The 14075-nt window shown below is 38.6% G+C and overlaps 1 protein-coding gene across 1 annotated transcript; it reads right to left on the reverse strand.

Annotated features, from left to right (window-relative positions):
* Nucleotides 1-2121: 2121 nt before the first annotated feature.
* LOC103447056 (probable WRKY transcription factor 15) lies at nt 2122-3831 on the reverse strand. The gene is made up of 3 exons (XM_008386226.4): nt 2927-3831; nt 2684-2809; nt 2122-2547 (listed from the first exon to the last, which is right to left on the reverse strand). Exons 1-3 carry the CDS (start codon nt 3634-3636, stop codon nt 2388-2390), a joined length of 996 nt encoding a protein of 331 aa, XP_008384448.3. The 5' UTR covers nt 3637-3831; the 3' UTR covers nt 2122-2387.
* Between the last annotated feature and the right edge of the window lie 10244 nt (nt 3832-14075).

Consider the following 14075-nt stretch of genomic DNA (forward strand, 5'->3'; position numbering starts at 1 on the left):
TTTTGTTGTTTTTCATTTCAAGCGATTTTAAGCTACACTAAAAATAAGAAAGGTTTATACTTGAAAAGCAATGTGTTAAAGAAGAAATCTATCCATCAAAGCGACCATTTATGAGTGCAAGACCTTATTTATAAATGGAACAAAAAGTCATTGTCTTTCTCTAAAAATTATCTTATTAGGAAAATTACGCTACATTTATAATTCATTTCTGTATATATAACATGTTTTATTTTATTTTATTTGTAAGAAAATCGATGTTTGATATTTAAGAAATGAACTAGTGTAGAAGGTTTAGGCGAGCTAAACTACTTAGAAGACTAGGCCATCTAACTATTATTATAGTTTTACTCTCGTTCTGTACAAGATCATTCAAATGAATCAAAATTCTGTAATTTAATTATTAACTACTAGTGTAGTATTTTTTTTTTCAGAGCAATTTAAAAAAAAAAAAAAAAAAAAAAACCATTACAATCATGTGACAATATTACAATCACATTCAAGAATTTTGTCATAACGTCGACTGATTTGTGCTTGAAATTTATGGGATTGAGCTTGTGTATTTGAGCTAGCCACATGTAAATGATGAGGAATTGACAACGATGGAGCACCTTGGGGTCCATAGATACTTAGAGGTTTTATATTTTAGGCAATCCCAAATGCAAACAAAGAACAAACTAGTGCAAACCCACACCAATTGGGGCCCATACGTGGTCAAAATGATGAATTGCCCACCCACAAATGTTGACTTGAACATTACTTTTCCTACTCCTTCTACCTCCACCTTTGAGGCAAAGGCATTGCAAAAAATATATTAATAAATAACAATAATTGCCCACCCACAAACTTTGACTTGAGCTTTAATTTTCCCCAACAGATCCTCTCCGGATCTTTTGGTAAGAATCTCGAATTCTGTAAATTATGTAAATTATGTTCGTTTATTGTACATCGTATGATTAATTTTTATTAGGTATTATTTGTATTTAATTTTAAATAAAAATATTTAAAATAATTTCTAACCGCACGATGTACGATTAACGAATATGATTCACGAATCTCCGTAATTCTCATAAAAAGGATTCGGAGGATCTGGATTCTAATTTTCCGACCCACATCAAAAGCTTCAACTCTATCACCATCTTTGTCACTTAATACCACGGTCTAATAGTAGTCTTCTTTACTTGTAAGCGAAAGATTTTAAGTTCAATTCTCACTAAATACGAATTTGTATTATATTATCACGTTGTAAGACTACTTTCGTCCCCCTTCTCTTTCATATAAATTATATCGTTTATTCAAAAAATAAAAATAAAAACACCATCTTTGTCTTTGAAAGACTTTGCAACCCCTTTTGTAGACCAAGAATTTTCTCCTCAATTCCCTTCAAATTCATCCAACCATTTTCTCAGGAACCAAATAGAAAACACACTCTCTCTAAATAATCCCACCTCTACCAATACCCAATTAGCCTCGCTGGAAAATCAAAATACCCAATTAGCCGTTCCCAACCAGCCAACTGCCAACCCCACAAGTTGCCTTTGGTCAACCGTCACAAATACGACATGTTGGTCCACTTCTTTACATTTCTTTGACCCGATCCCTTTCATTTCTTTGAATTTTCTCCTTTCCCCACACTATTTCATTCAAAAGAAAAAGAAAAAACCTAAACTTGGGTGATGGGGGAAAAAGTAGGCATCATGATCCATCCAAGACAAGAACCAAAGTAAAAGCAATGGGAGCATTTTTGCCCACCATCATAAACTATAATGTATGCTGATCATACATCTAATAAATTGATATGTATAATTTCACTTAATTCTAATTAAGTTTCACATTAAATGTTAGTTTTTCAATTTTAAAAAAAATTAACTAAAATTAAGTGAAATGACACGTGTCAATTGATTAGATGTAAGATGAACATACACTATAGTTTATGGGTGATGAGCCAAAATGCTCCCAAAAGCAATCAATCCAAATACAAAAAACATCAACTTGGAATGAACAGTCCCCAACACCCACTCTCTTCTTTTTATAATCAATTACACTAATCACTCTATTACACTAATCACTATTGATGTAGGTTAGATCAGTTAGGCAGGACAACGTATTTTCCGAATCTACATCTATAATACCAAATCCACCATCCTTGTTTCTATTTTTGTTTTAAATAAGATTTAATTCACAGTGTTTGAAGAGAAAGGGAATCCCCATATTGTACAGGACAATGAACTAATTTGACTCAACTCATCATCTCCTTCGAGATGGAACTGAGTCCGACCGAGTCAGTCCGAGTTGAACTGTAAAACTACCATCACTGTACTAATTCCCCTCCCAAAGCAAAAAGAAGATAAAAAAATAAACCGAAACACAAAAGATTCAACTTTGATGATCTAAGAAGATTCTAGAATGAGATTGGAGGTCTCTGCAACTGAGAGAGAGTGATTGTGGTCGCCTTCGTAGGTAACCACTAGCATTGCCGGATCGTCCAGAGCTCTCTCTACGTGTTTTCGAGCCGGGCATCCTCTTACGCTGCTGCATTTGTAGTATCCCCTGATAATTTACACAAATCAGAACAAGAACTGAAGAACAGAGTATAAACTCCCAATAGTTCAGAGTTTGGGGAGGCAAAAAAATTCAACTGAAGTGATTTAGTTCGAACGATCGAAGCTTTGGATCGAAGTTCTACCTTGGATGTGGAGATCCCTTGATGGGTTTCTGTCCGTACTTTCTCCAGGAGTAATCGTCGGGTGGGATATCCGCCATCTTCAAGCTTATAGCTGGAACTCTTACAACCCTCTTCTGTCTCAGCTTTCTATAACGAAACCCACAATCCAGAATTTCAATTTAGTCAACAGATTAAGAGAGGGATTAATTAAGTTAATCAGATGCTAAACTTTGATTAAAAGATTGGAAAGAGAAAGGGACCCACCTCTTCTTGGAGCAATGGCAGCGGCCGGAGGATCCAGCACCGCACTTCCCAGAGCCCAAGTTCTCGGAGCTGCACTTCCGCTTCAGCGAGGTGGAGGAAAGCGGCGGCTTTCCGGCTGAGGAAACCTGGGATAAATTGGTAATTTGAAAAGCCGAAGACGACATTGGTTGCTTGCTATCGGAGTCGCCGGTCAACGACGACATAAACGACGTCGCAGCCGAATACGAGAAATTTATAGTGTTAGAGGAGTCCATAGTGCTCTCGAGCACCATACTGTGGTGATGGTGATGAGAAGGCGGGATCTGCTGGATCGGCGTCGCATGGTAAACTTTGGTGGACTCTAAAGGAGCTTGCTTGACGACGATGTCTTGGCTATGGCTCTGGTATTGGGGTTGGAAAGACGACCCGGAATTCACAGTCAAAGGGGCTCGCCGGAACCGCGCGTGGCCAGTCCGGGTCCGACCGAGAAGAGAAATGACCTTCTTGAACTTGGAAACGGCGACGTCGGCGACGGCTCTGCAATCCATGTCCATAGCCGTCGACGGATATTTCTCTTGGTGCTGGTTCTGCTGCGCCTGCGACAGCAACCGGATAAGCTTCTCGACGCTCTCGAGGCCGGAAGCCGCTTCCTGCACGGCGTTTTCTTCCAACTTGGCGGAGAAGCTGCTGCTGCTGGTGGTGTTTCTGTAACCCATGAAATCAACGGCCATATCTGACCCTCTTGAGCATAACAAGGAAAAGGAAAAGCAAGGTGAACAGAGAAAGCAGAGAGGGGAGAGGAAAAAGGAAAAGCGTAAAAGGTATGGGGGAAGGGGTGTTGATAAAGAGGAGAAAAACGGTTACTCCACGTATCACAATACAATTACAGGAAGGGACAAATATAATTGTTTTTGAATATCCGATATGGCATGGTAGCGGATCTGCTATCCCTAAAATATATCAAAAATACTATTTTTATTATTTATTTAAACTATAATCTATATTATCTCCCTAATAAAAATAAGATCTATATGCGTTAGCAGGACTTATATCTATTAAAGAGATGATACAAATGATGATACAACTAGGTGATAAATATAGCATTATATCTTCTTGTTAATTTTGCGACATTATTAAGTCCATTAAAACATAACTAAATACAAATTATAACAATCCCATCATTTTACTGGCTTTTCTACCCATTCCAGTCAATGTATTTTCCTTCATTCGCCGTTACGGTTCCGAGCTGATTCTAGTGCAATTACAATGCTAGGGAGACTAAATTTACAAACAAATGATGTGTCATCAATAGGAATAAACATGTTTATCAATGTTTAAGTAATAAATCAATTATCAACTTCCATGTCTCTTAGTTTCTAAAACTTTCTCTACAAATTTAATGTCCCTAGCATTATCCTTTGACTATTATTGGCTCCTTTGCAAAATGATGATATCATTAGAAGGCTTAAGGTCTCTTTGGTATTCTACTTGAATCTAACTTTTTAGATTCAAAAACACTTTTAAAGTTTTACAAATTGAATACTTGTTTGGTAGGCATGTTTTGAAAAACAGAACTCAAAACTAACTTGAAAATTAGTCTACTTCTAAATAATACAAAAAGTGAGTTTTTAGAGTTTTTAAATTCCAAACCCACTACTTTTTACTCTTAATATGTACTCCCCTCCCAATTCCTCTCCTATTTCTCCTCGTTCTCTCTCATCTTTCTTTCTCTCACCTCCCCTCCTCCTACGAGTCTCTCTCATCTAGACCTAGCATTCGTGTAGTGTTTTTTATGTTCGTGACATTTTCGTGTCATACACGATATCTTAATGAATCGTGTCGTGTAACACCCATTAAAGTAAATAGGTAATATGACCCAACTCGAAATTGACCCATTAATAATATAAGGTAATATGACCCGACTCGAAATTGACCCATTAAAATTATCAGGTAATATGACCCGACCCTTTACCGGTTAAAGAAAATATATTTTAAATCAATAAATAATGAAAATGAAAAACATAATTTGACCCAAAAAAAAAAATAGAAAACACAATACTAAAGTAGTATATGCATACCACATTGTCACACAAATATTTACTTCAAAACATAAATAAATAAATAAAAACATTTGCCTCTCAAGTATTACATACTCCAAAATAAGAGCCTAATGAAAACACATTAGTACATTACTATAAAATACCAAATGCTCAAGGATATACAAAATGAAGGGAGTTGCATTCAAGGTTGAAGAACTTTGCACGTTTATATATGCTTTCACATTTTTTAGACTTGTACATTAATTGTCACAGCCCGTCCCAAATATATAATTTTCAACGATGTGGAATGATGGAATTACCTTTGGACGTTGAGAATTATTATAGATGTTGTGGTTTAGACTTAAGAGTGTGGACCAATTAGCTATATTCCTCTATTATTGGAACCAATTAGAACTAAGTGTTCTCTTAGTTATGATTGGTGGCTTTTGGACCACACATACCCACCTACCTTCTCTCTCCTTCTCGTGCCCTCTCTCTCATCTCTCGGACTCTCTCTCTCTTCCCTCTTTCTTACAAACAAGCTTCGAACTCCCCCTTTCAGGCACGGATCGAAGCTTTAAAGGTAAGGTTCTTGCTCATTGTAACCTCCTGAGTATATTGGTACCCTTGTTTGGACGTAAATGCTTCGAAAACCTGAGAAACCCTAACCCCGTGCACTGTTCATGCACACATAAAACCTTGTGTTTCAAGGAACTCTCATAGGAAGCTTCAGGAGGTCCTCATGAGTCTCGAGGTACTTCGTTGGAAGGATTTGGATGTCAGAGGACTGAGATTGACGTGTTTTTAGGTAAGCCGAGCTATCGACCTTTCTCGGGGAAAATCTAGTAGAATTTAAGCCTTGAAACTTATATAACGTGATTCTGCATGTTATTAGCTTCATTTTGGTACCAATTTCATGAAAAATGGTGAAGAATCGAAGGAGAATAGTGATTTTAAAGTTTTACCTAGAAACCAGCGACTTACCAGAGAAGAAAAGGGAATATTCCGTCAGTTTTGACGGAATATGTTGACGCCGTCAATTAGTTTGGACGGTTACTGTTGGGCTTAATGGAATATTCCTAACAGCAGTTAGGGGATCCGTCAAGATTCCCTGTGTGTGGTCGCGCATCTTGCCGTGCACTCGTCGGCGCATGGCGGCGCGTGAGGGGTCCAAAAAAATTTCTAAAAATTTGGGGATGATCCTGAGGTTGTGTAGGTCCCTGTAGTATATTCATATAGCCATTTTGAGCTATGTATGAGAAGTTATTAGCTAGTTTTGCCTATGTGCTTTAAAATAACGTTTTTATAGTTAATTCGCATATATGTGAGACTTTCCCGAGGACGAGCGTATCCAAAGGCGACTTGGGGGCTACGACCCTTCGACATACCAGTGAGTGGGCTTTTGGTTTTCAGTACATATTATATACTTGATATTTTTCCCAGAAATATGTGTTTAAATGATATTATGCCATAATGCCATGCATATAAGTTTATAATTCATACATGAATTGGTATGTGATGATTTATACATATAAATGTGGTGTTGTGGATGCTCAAGTAAATTCAAGTAAGTTGTGTTTGGTTATGTGAATCATTGATGATACGATATGTGATTGAATAATGTTGAGCTCATAACACTGCACTTAGGGTGATTGTGATTTAGCTAGATTATGGCACATACCTGTTTATTATGTCACCTCCCATACCATATGCTCATATTGGATCCAATTTAGGTGCACAGTCTTGTCGTATAGACCTTATTTATGGTTCCGACTCGTAGGTGACTAGCGATTTATCGCCCAGCTATTATGTGAAAATGGTATTGAGCATGATTATATTACACCCATTATTGTCGTATAGACCTTTTTGTTTGGTTCCGACTCTTGTGCAGTATATTGCCGTATAGGTCATAGTAGTGACTTCAGCTAGAGTGATTTTTGAACTATGAATTCAGCCGTACAGACTACCATAAGGGTTCCGGCTCACATGTTATATTTCTATGAAATTATTCTTACTTGAATTGCTTATTCTATTATATCTTGGCATAACATATATATGAAAATGATTATATGGATTGGATTGAATTGATATGATTTCATATATATTTATGTATATACTTATATCTTGATTCTGGGAAAAATTATACATGTTTTACAATGAGGGGTTAGTTATGTTGATAAATGAAATGATTTTGTAAAACATTTGTTTTTGCCCCACTCACGTTTTCTGTTTTGCGCCCCTCTAGGTTTTAAGTAAGCTTGTTGTTGGTGGCTTGAGGACGTCGGCAATTCTGACTTATCTAAATAATAGTAGGACATTCCTGGTACTGTGTAACTAGTACTTGTCCTACTGGACTGCATCTAGACTTATGCTCTGATTAGAAGTGTTTACTGTTGTAACTAACTCTTATCACTTCTTCTTTAGTAGTGCACTCTAGTAATTTGGTTTTTAATTATTCGTATAATTCGTATCTTTATCACTTTCGCACTGTGCACATGACTACGTCACTCTCACGTGATGGTCAGCATGCCTTGATCTCGGTCGAGGTGTGTCAGTTTGGTATCAGAGCCTAGGTTTAGCGGTCCTGTATAATTCTTGAATGTTCTAATCTTTGTGATGTCTTATGTCAGAACTATGCCGCCTCGTATATAGCCCCGTCAATCAGCTAAACCTAGTTTCCTCGATATTGCTCAATTAGGGGAAACTATAGTATCTGCCATTCGATCTGCATTCCGTACTCCCCAGAGGAGACCTCTTGAGACAGTTTATAACCTGAAGTTGACTCACTTCATTGGAAATGAAGGTCATGAAGGGGCAGAAAAATGGCTTAATCATATTGAGAAGACCTTTCTAGTGATGCAGAGTCAGGGGAATCTTCCTCCTGATAGGTGGGTCGAGACGACTACTTGGTTTTGGGGAGAACAACCTGCATCCTGGTGGAGACAAGAGTCTTACCTGTTGACCCCAGCAGAGATTGTAGATTGGGGAGTATTTAAAGAGCTGTTTCGAAAAAGGTTCATTCCTCATGAGTATATTGATCGTAAGAAACAAGAGTTTACTCATTTGAAGCAAGGAAATATGTCAGCTAATGAGTATTACAAGATGTTTACTGATTTGTTGCGATATGATCCGGAGGTTGCTGCTAACCCAGTTGAGATGCTTCGCCGTTTCAGATTGGGTGTTAAGGAGAAATGGTGTTCCATAGCGACATCTACTCACTGTGCCACTTACCAGGAGTTCTATGATATTCTACTAAGGATTGAGGACTCAGAGAACATGCCTAGTGAAAAGTGAGGATGAGGAAGGAAAGAATGGGAGCCAAAGACGAGATGACAAAGGAAAAGGGCAAGCATTTCAGGGACCCCGCAAGACTCAGAATTTCAAGAGAAGTGGTGGCAGTTCCAGCTCTTCTAGTGGAGGATTGAGTACTAATATGCAGAGGACAGGTGGTAGATTTACTGAAGGCCCTAGGTTCCAGAGGCAAAGAGATTTTAGTGGTCCAGGTTCCGGTGCCCCTTTATGCCGCAAGTGTAATATTAGGCATTTTGGGGAGTGTAGGAGAGGCAGCAGCATATGTTTTACTTATGGTCAGTCGGGTCATAGGGCTGCTCAATGCCCTCAGAGTTAACAGAGACCCCAGCAGCCTTCTTTTCCATCACCTGCACCGACCCAGTAAGCTTCAGGATCTGGTGGTTATACTCAGACTGGGCGAGGAGGTGCTTATCACTATCAAGGCGACGCCGCTCCTTACACCTCAGGATAACAGCAGTACTATCAGGATCCTCAGTATCAGAGTGGGTACCCTCAGTATCAGGGAGGATCTATGTCTTATCAGCCACATTCAGCCGGAGGATCTCAGTGGTACCAAGGGGGACAACCCTAGCAGGGAGAGATTGCTGCTAGTAGTGCAGGATCTTCGAGGCAGTCGGGTCAGCAGAGGCAGAGACGTGGTATTCATACCAACAGAGGTCGCGGTGGACGACAGCAGAATCAGGAGCGTATCCACAACATGTCACTGCAAGATGTCCAAAATAATCCAGATTTAATCATGGGTACGTTAAATATTCTTGGTCATTTTGTTAGAGTATTGATTGATTGTGGTGCTACACATTCTGTTATTTCTCATACATTTGCTCAAGTGACACAACCTTATCCTACACCTCTAGGATATAATTTAGAGTTTTCTATGCCTATAAGGGATAGATGTTTTGTGGATTGGGTATATCCAGGATGTCCAGTGATAGTAGAAGATGTTATTATGCCGGCTAATCTTATGTCGTTGGATATTATGGATTTTGATGTGATTTTGGGCATTGATTGGTTGCACTATAATTGTGCCAAGATAGATTGTTATGGAAAGACAGTCACATTTCATTGTCCTGGATTACCTAAAGTTACATTTGTAGGAAAGCCTAGTGGGGTGAGGCATGGTATTATTTCAGCCATAAAAGCAAAAAGATTGTTGTCAAAAGGTTGTCAGGGAGATTTGGCTCATGTGGTATTACATGATGATGCTCCTAGTAGTATGGAGGATGTTTGTGTGGTTAGATATTTTCTGGATGTATTCCCTGAAGATTTGCTTGGATTGTCGCCAGATAGAGATGTGGAGTTTGTTATTGATCTGCTTCTAGGTACGAATCCTATATCCTTGACTCCTTATATAATGGCTCCTGTTGAATTAAGGGAATTGAAAGTTCAGTTGCAAGAGTTAATGGATAAAGGTTTTATTCAGCCTAGTACTTCCCCTTGGGGAGCTTCAGTTTTATTTGTGAGGAAGAAAAATGGAACTTTGAGGCTATGCATTGATTACAGGCAATTGAATCGAGTGACCATTAAAAACTGTTATCCATTGCCTCGTATAGATGATTTATTTGATCAACTCAGAGGTGCATGTGTATTTTCTAAGATCGATTTGAGGTCAGGTTACTACCAGTTGAAGATTAAAAATGAAGATGTCCCAAAAATCGCATTCAGCACTCGATATGGTCATTATGAGTTTCTTGTGATGTCATTCGGGTTAACTAATGCACCAGCAGCTTTTATGGATTTGATGAATCGATTATTCTAGCCATATTTGGACATGTTTGTTATTCTCTTCATTAATGATATTCTGGTATACTCTAAGTCTAAGGCTGAACATACTAGACATCTGAAGTTGGTGTTGAGCAGTTTGAGGGAACACCAACTATATGCTAAGTTTAGGAAATGTGAATTTTTGGTTGAATCAAGTGGCATTTTTGGGACATGTCATTTCTGCTCAAGGCATTCAAGTGGATTCTCAGAAGGTGGTAGCTATGGAGAATTGGGAGCAACCTCCAACCGTCACTGAGGTACGGAGTTTTCTTGGCCTAGCAGGCTATTATAGACTGTTCGTTAAGGATTTTTCAGTGATTGCTTTGCCATTGACGAGGTTGACTCGAAAGGATGTTAAGTTTGAGTGGGATAATAAATGTGAGCAAAGTTTCCAGCAGTTGAAGTATTATCTCACTCATGCACCTGTTCTAGCACTTCCAGATGATAGCGGTAATTATGAGGTTTATAGTGATGCTTCTCTGAATGGTTTGGGTTGTGTTCTCTGTTTACTCAGAGAGATCTTAATCTTCGACAGCGAAGGTGGATTAAATTACTTAGTGACTATAATTGCACAATTGAGTATCATCCTGGTCGTGCAAATGCTGTGGCGGATGCACTGAGTTAGAAAACTCCAGCCAGACTTAATGCTATTTATGATTGTCATGTTCCTCTTCTAGTAGATTTGAGATCCACTGGAGTGGAGTTAGGAGTGGAAGATCGAGAAGAAGCCTTGCTTGCTAATTTTCAAGTGAGGCCAATTTTAATTGACCGTGTGCTGGAGGCCCAGATGAATGATGAAGAGACCCAGGAAATAATTCAAGCAAGGAATCAAGGCAAAAAGAAAGATCTCGGAATTTGAGAATCTGATGGTATACTTATGCATGAAACCATAATGTATGTGCCAGATAATGCAGAGTTAAAGAAAGAAATTTTGGATGAAGTGATAGGAGCATATTTATGCGACTTAGTTGGCTTGTTCTTGTGCATTTATGTCGTGTTTCCTTAGTTATTTTAATGTTTAAAGTCATTTTCGTGTGTTTTCAGACTCTAAGTACAAAGTATGCAAGAAGATGCATTTTGGAGGCCTTTGGAGCATGTTTCGGGCTTGGAATGGATAGCAAATGCATGGGCCAAGTGGATGGACGAATTTGAGAACTAAAGAGGCCAAGAATATGAAGAATTATGGTCCAAAAGATGAAGAAAACAGCCCAAAAATCTGTCACCCCAACTTGCACTCCTTGCCATGCAAAACACATAGAATTCCCTTTGGATTCCCATGCCATGCTTGATCACTCTTGTCCCCTACATAATTTCTGATTTCATGCTTTAATTCATTTAATTATTTCACTCAATTGCTTGATACCTCTTGTTCCCTTCACCCATTAGATTTTAGACAACCTTTACATCCATTACATGCACCAATTGATGCTCCATCATTCACATTTGGAATCCAATGGCATGTGTCACACATGTTGTTGCACCTTTGACCCATTTGTTGACACATTTCACCTCCATTTCCATCTCTATGCAATGTACACAATCATTCATGCTCCCTAGCTGCAACACCACTCCATTTTACCCTTCACACTTTGCATCATCACTTCATTTTCACCCTTGGACCATTGCACACCACACACACCAACTTGCCATGCATTTCATCCCTAGCCTAACCTGATTTTCTAAGGTTTTTGGGGCCTATAAATACATGTTTACACCCCTTGGCCAAAGGATAATCCCCCATATTCATCATTTTATCACAGAAATTCGTCCATACACACCCTAGGAAGCAAAACACCCCAAAAACACCATTCTAGTGCCTAGAAAACATAACAGCCACTCCACCTTCTTCCACCCTCTTTGCCTAGTTCTCCACCACCTTCCAACCATCAAACACTCTTCCACACTCACCCTAAACCCCTCCATATCATTCCCCATCCATTCTACACCATAAATCCACCCAAAAATCTGTCCACAAGCTTCATGCCGCAACAAGGAGGAAGGGAGATCCATTGATGCACTTGTTTTCCAAGTTGGAGCATTTTAGGTGTTTTCTTTCCTTGGATTTTAATGTCTAATTTTATGTATCTTTGTATTGCAAGAATGAGGAACTAAACCCCCTTAGTTGGGGGGTGATTCGAAACCATGTACATGCTTGCAATATGATTTGATTACATTCAGTTGTTATTTCATAAGTTGCGGATTCAATTCGTTCATCTACTTGATTGATAACTTATTTGTGTATGTTGATTGAGAGTGCACGCTTAGTTTTCATGCATGAATATAATGCTAGATTATGAGGGAGTTTCACCTAATAGTTACAATCTTATAATCACAAGTAGTGAAGGTCGCTTGAAAACGATCGCGTTGAATGAATTCTTGGCACTAGTTTCATGCTCATCATAGTAACGAATGCCTCGTCAACACTTATAGTTCTCATTGTGCTTCATGATTCTTGATTGTATCTTTATTGTGCTCATCACGTAAGGAACCTTTGAGGAATGCTTTGAATTGTTGTATGCGCTTTTCCATCCAATTCATTAACTTAAGGAGAACTTGAAGGTTAATTTAAGCGTATCTAATTAACTTGGGGTGTTGAGTTTCATAATTTATTGAAAGAACAACTGAAAATCATTTTGTTTGCAAGTGTGTCATGTGTGGAGAAGAACCTCCTAACTAGCCTTTTATCCATCCTTTTCATCCAAAAACGTTTTACAATATGTTTTGTTTTAAAGTTTCTGTTTTGTTTTCAATTTTCGTCCAAAACAAATCCCCCTTTATTTTGAAGTCTTAGATTAGTTAGAAAGTGTTTTGATTTGTGTTTCTAAGTGTTTTGATTCAAGTTTTCATCCAACTTCGTCCAAGTTCTTGTTAGGTTCTCAAAACTGCCCAGAAAGTGGTTTTTAGGCAGTTTTGAGTCATTAGGTTGCTGTTTTGAGTTTTATGTTTGTTTAAGTATTTTAAAGTATAGTTTTGCATTCTTTGAGTCTAGTTTAGTGTTTTAAATTTTGTTTTTATGTTTTTAAGTCAGTTTCAAGTGTTTAGCAATCCCTCCTAATCCCCGGCCTAGAACGATCCCTACTTACATACTTTACTACAATTGATAAAAAGAGGGTTTAATTTGTGTGTTTAGTTATTTTAAGCATCAAATTTTTGGCGCCGTTGCCGGGGATTAGCAACTTTGCTAATCTCTTGGATTGTTTTCTTTCGAATTATTGTATTTTGTTTAAGTTTCTGTTTAAGTTGCTGATTTGTTTTGTTTTCTTTGTTTTTAGGTACTAGTTTATGACCCGTAGCTCACAACCTGTTCGTGAGCATATCTCCGACTTTGACGGTGATTTTGAGAGGACTTTGAGAAGGAAAAAGAAATTGCAAGAGTCTAATCTTCCTAGTCCCGAGCCTGAATTAGAAGAGCAAGAAATTGAGGTTGAAGAGAAGGCCACGGCACAAGTGGGTGGAGAAGAGCAAGGTATAGCCATGGACAACCGTACGCTCAAGGAGCTTGCCGCCTCGGGTTTGGATAATGCCGTACCATTCCGTATCCAATATCCCATGGCTGCTCAAGGTAAAACTGAAGAGTTTGAGTTAAAGTCAAGTTTGCTCCACCACATTCCAAAGTTCCATGGGCTGTCCATGGAGGATCCGAACAAACATTTGAAGGAATTTGAAGTGGTATGCTCAAGTATGACTCCAGTTACCGTTGACGGAAGTATTTTAAAGATGAAGGCTTTTCCATTCTCTTTAATGGACAAAGCCAAGGATTGGTTATACGAGTTGGCTCCCGGTACAGTTACATCTTGGGAGAGTATGAAGAGGGCGTTTCTGGAGAAGTTTTTCCCAACTTCTCGCATCATTCTTCTTCGTAAAAAAATAAGTGGAATTCAGCAAAGCCAAGGTGAATCTTTTCCATCTTATTATGAACGATTTAAATCACTTGTTGCTTCTTGTCCACAACATCAGATGAAGGAGGAGTTACTTTTTCAATACTTTTATGAAGGTCTTTTACCACTTGAACGGCAAATGTTGGATGCTTCCGCGGGAGGAGCTCTAGTGGATAAGAC

This window comes from Malus domestica, chromosome 15 (assembly GCF_042453785.1).
Source record: "Malus domestica chromosome 15, GDT2T_hap1".
Classification (NCBI taxonomy): Eukaryota; Viridiplantae; Streptophyta; class Magnoliopsida; order Rosales; family Rosaceae; genus Malus; species Malus domestica.

What these genes read in the sequence shown, in the direction of transcription:
- LOC103447056 (XM_008386226.4), bottom strand. Translation starts at nt 3,636, where the DNA reads ATGGCCGTTGATTTCATGGGTTACAGAAACACCACCAGCAGCAGCAGC. An exon ending in TGCCATTGCTCCAAGAAGAG is followed by an intron (nt 2,810 to 2,926) that starts GTGGGTCCCTTT and finishes GTTTCGTTATAG; the next exon opens with AAAGCTGAGACAGAAGAGGG. An exon ending in AAGGGATCTCCACATCCAAG is followed by an intron (nt 2,548 to 2,683) that starts GTAGAACTTCGA and finishes GTAAATTATCAG; the next exon opens with GGGATACTACAAATGCAGCA.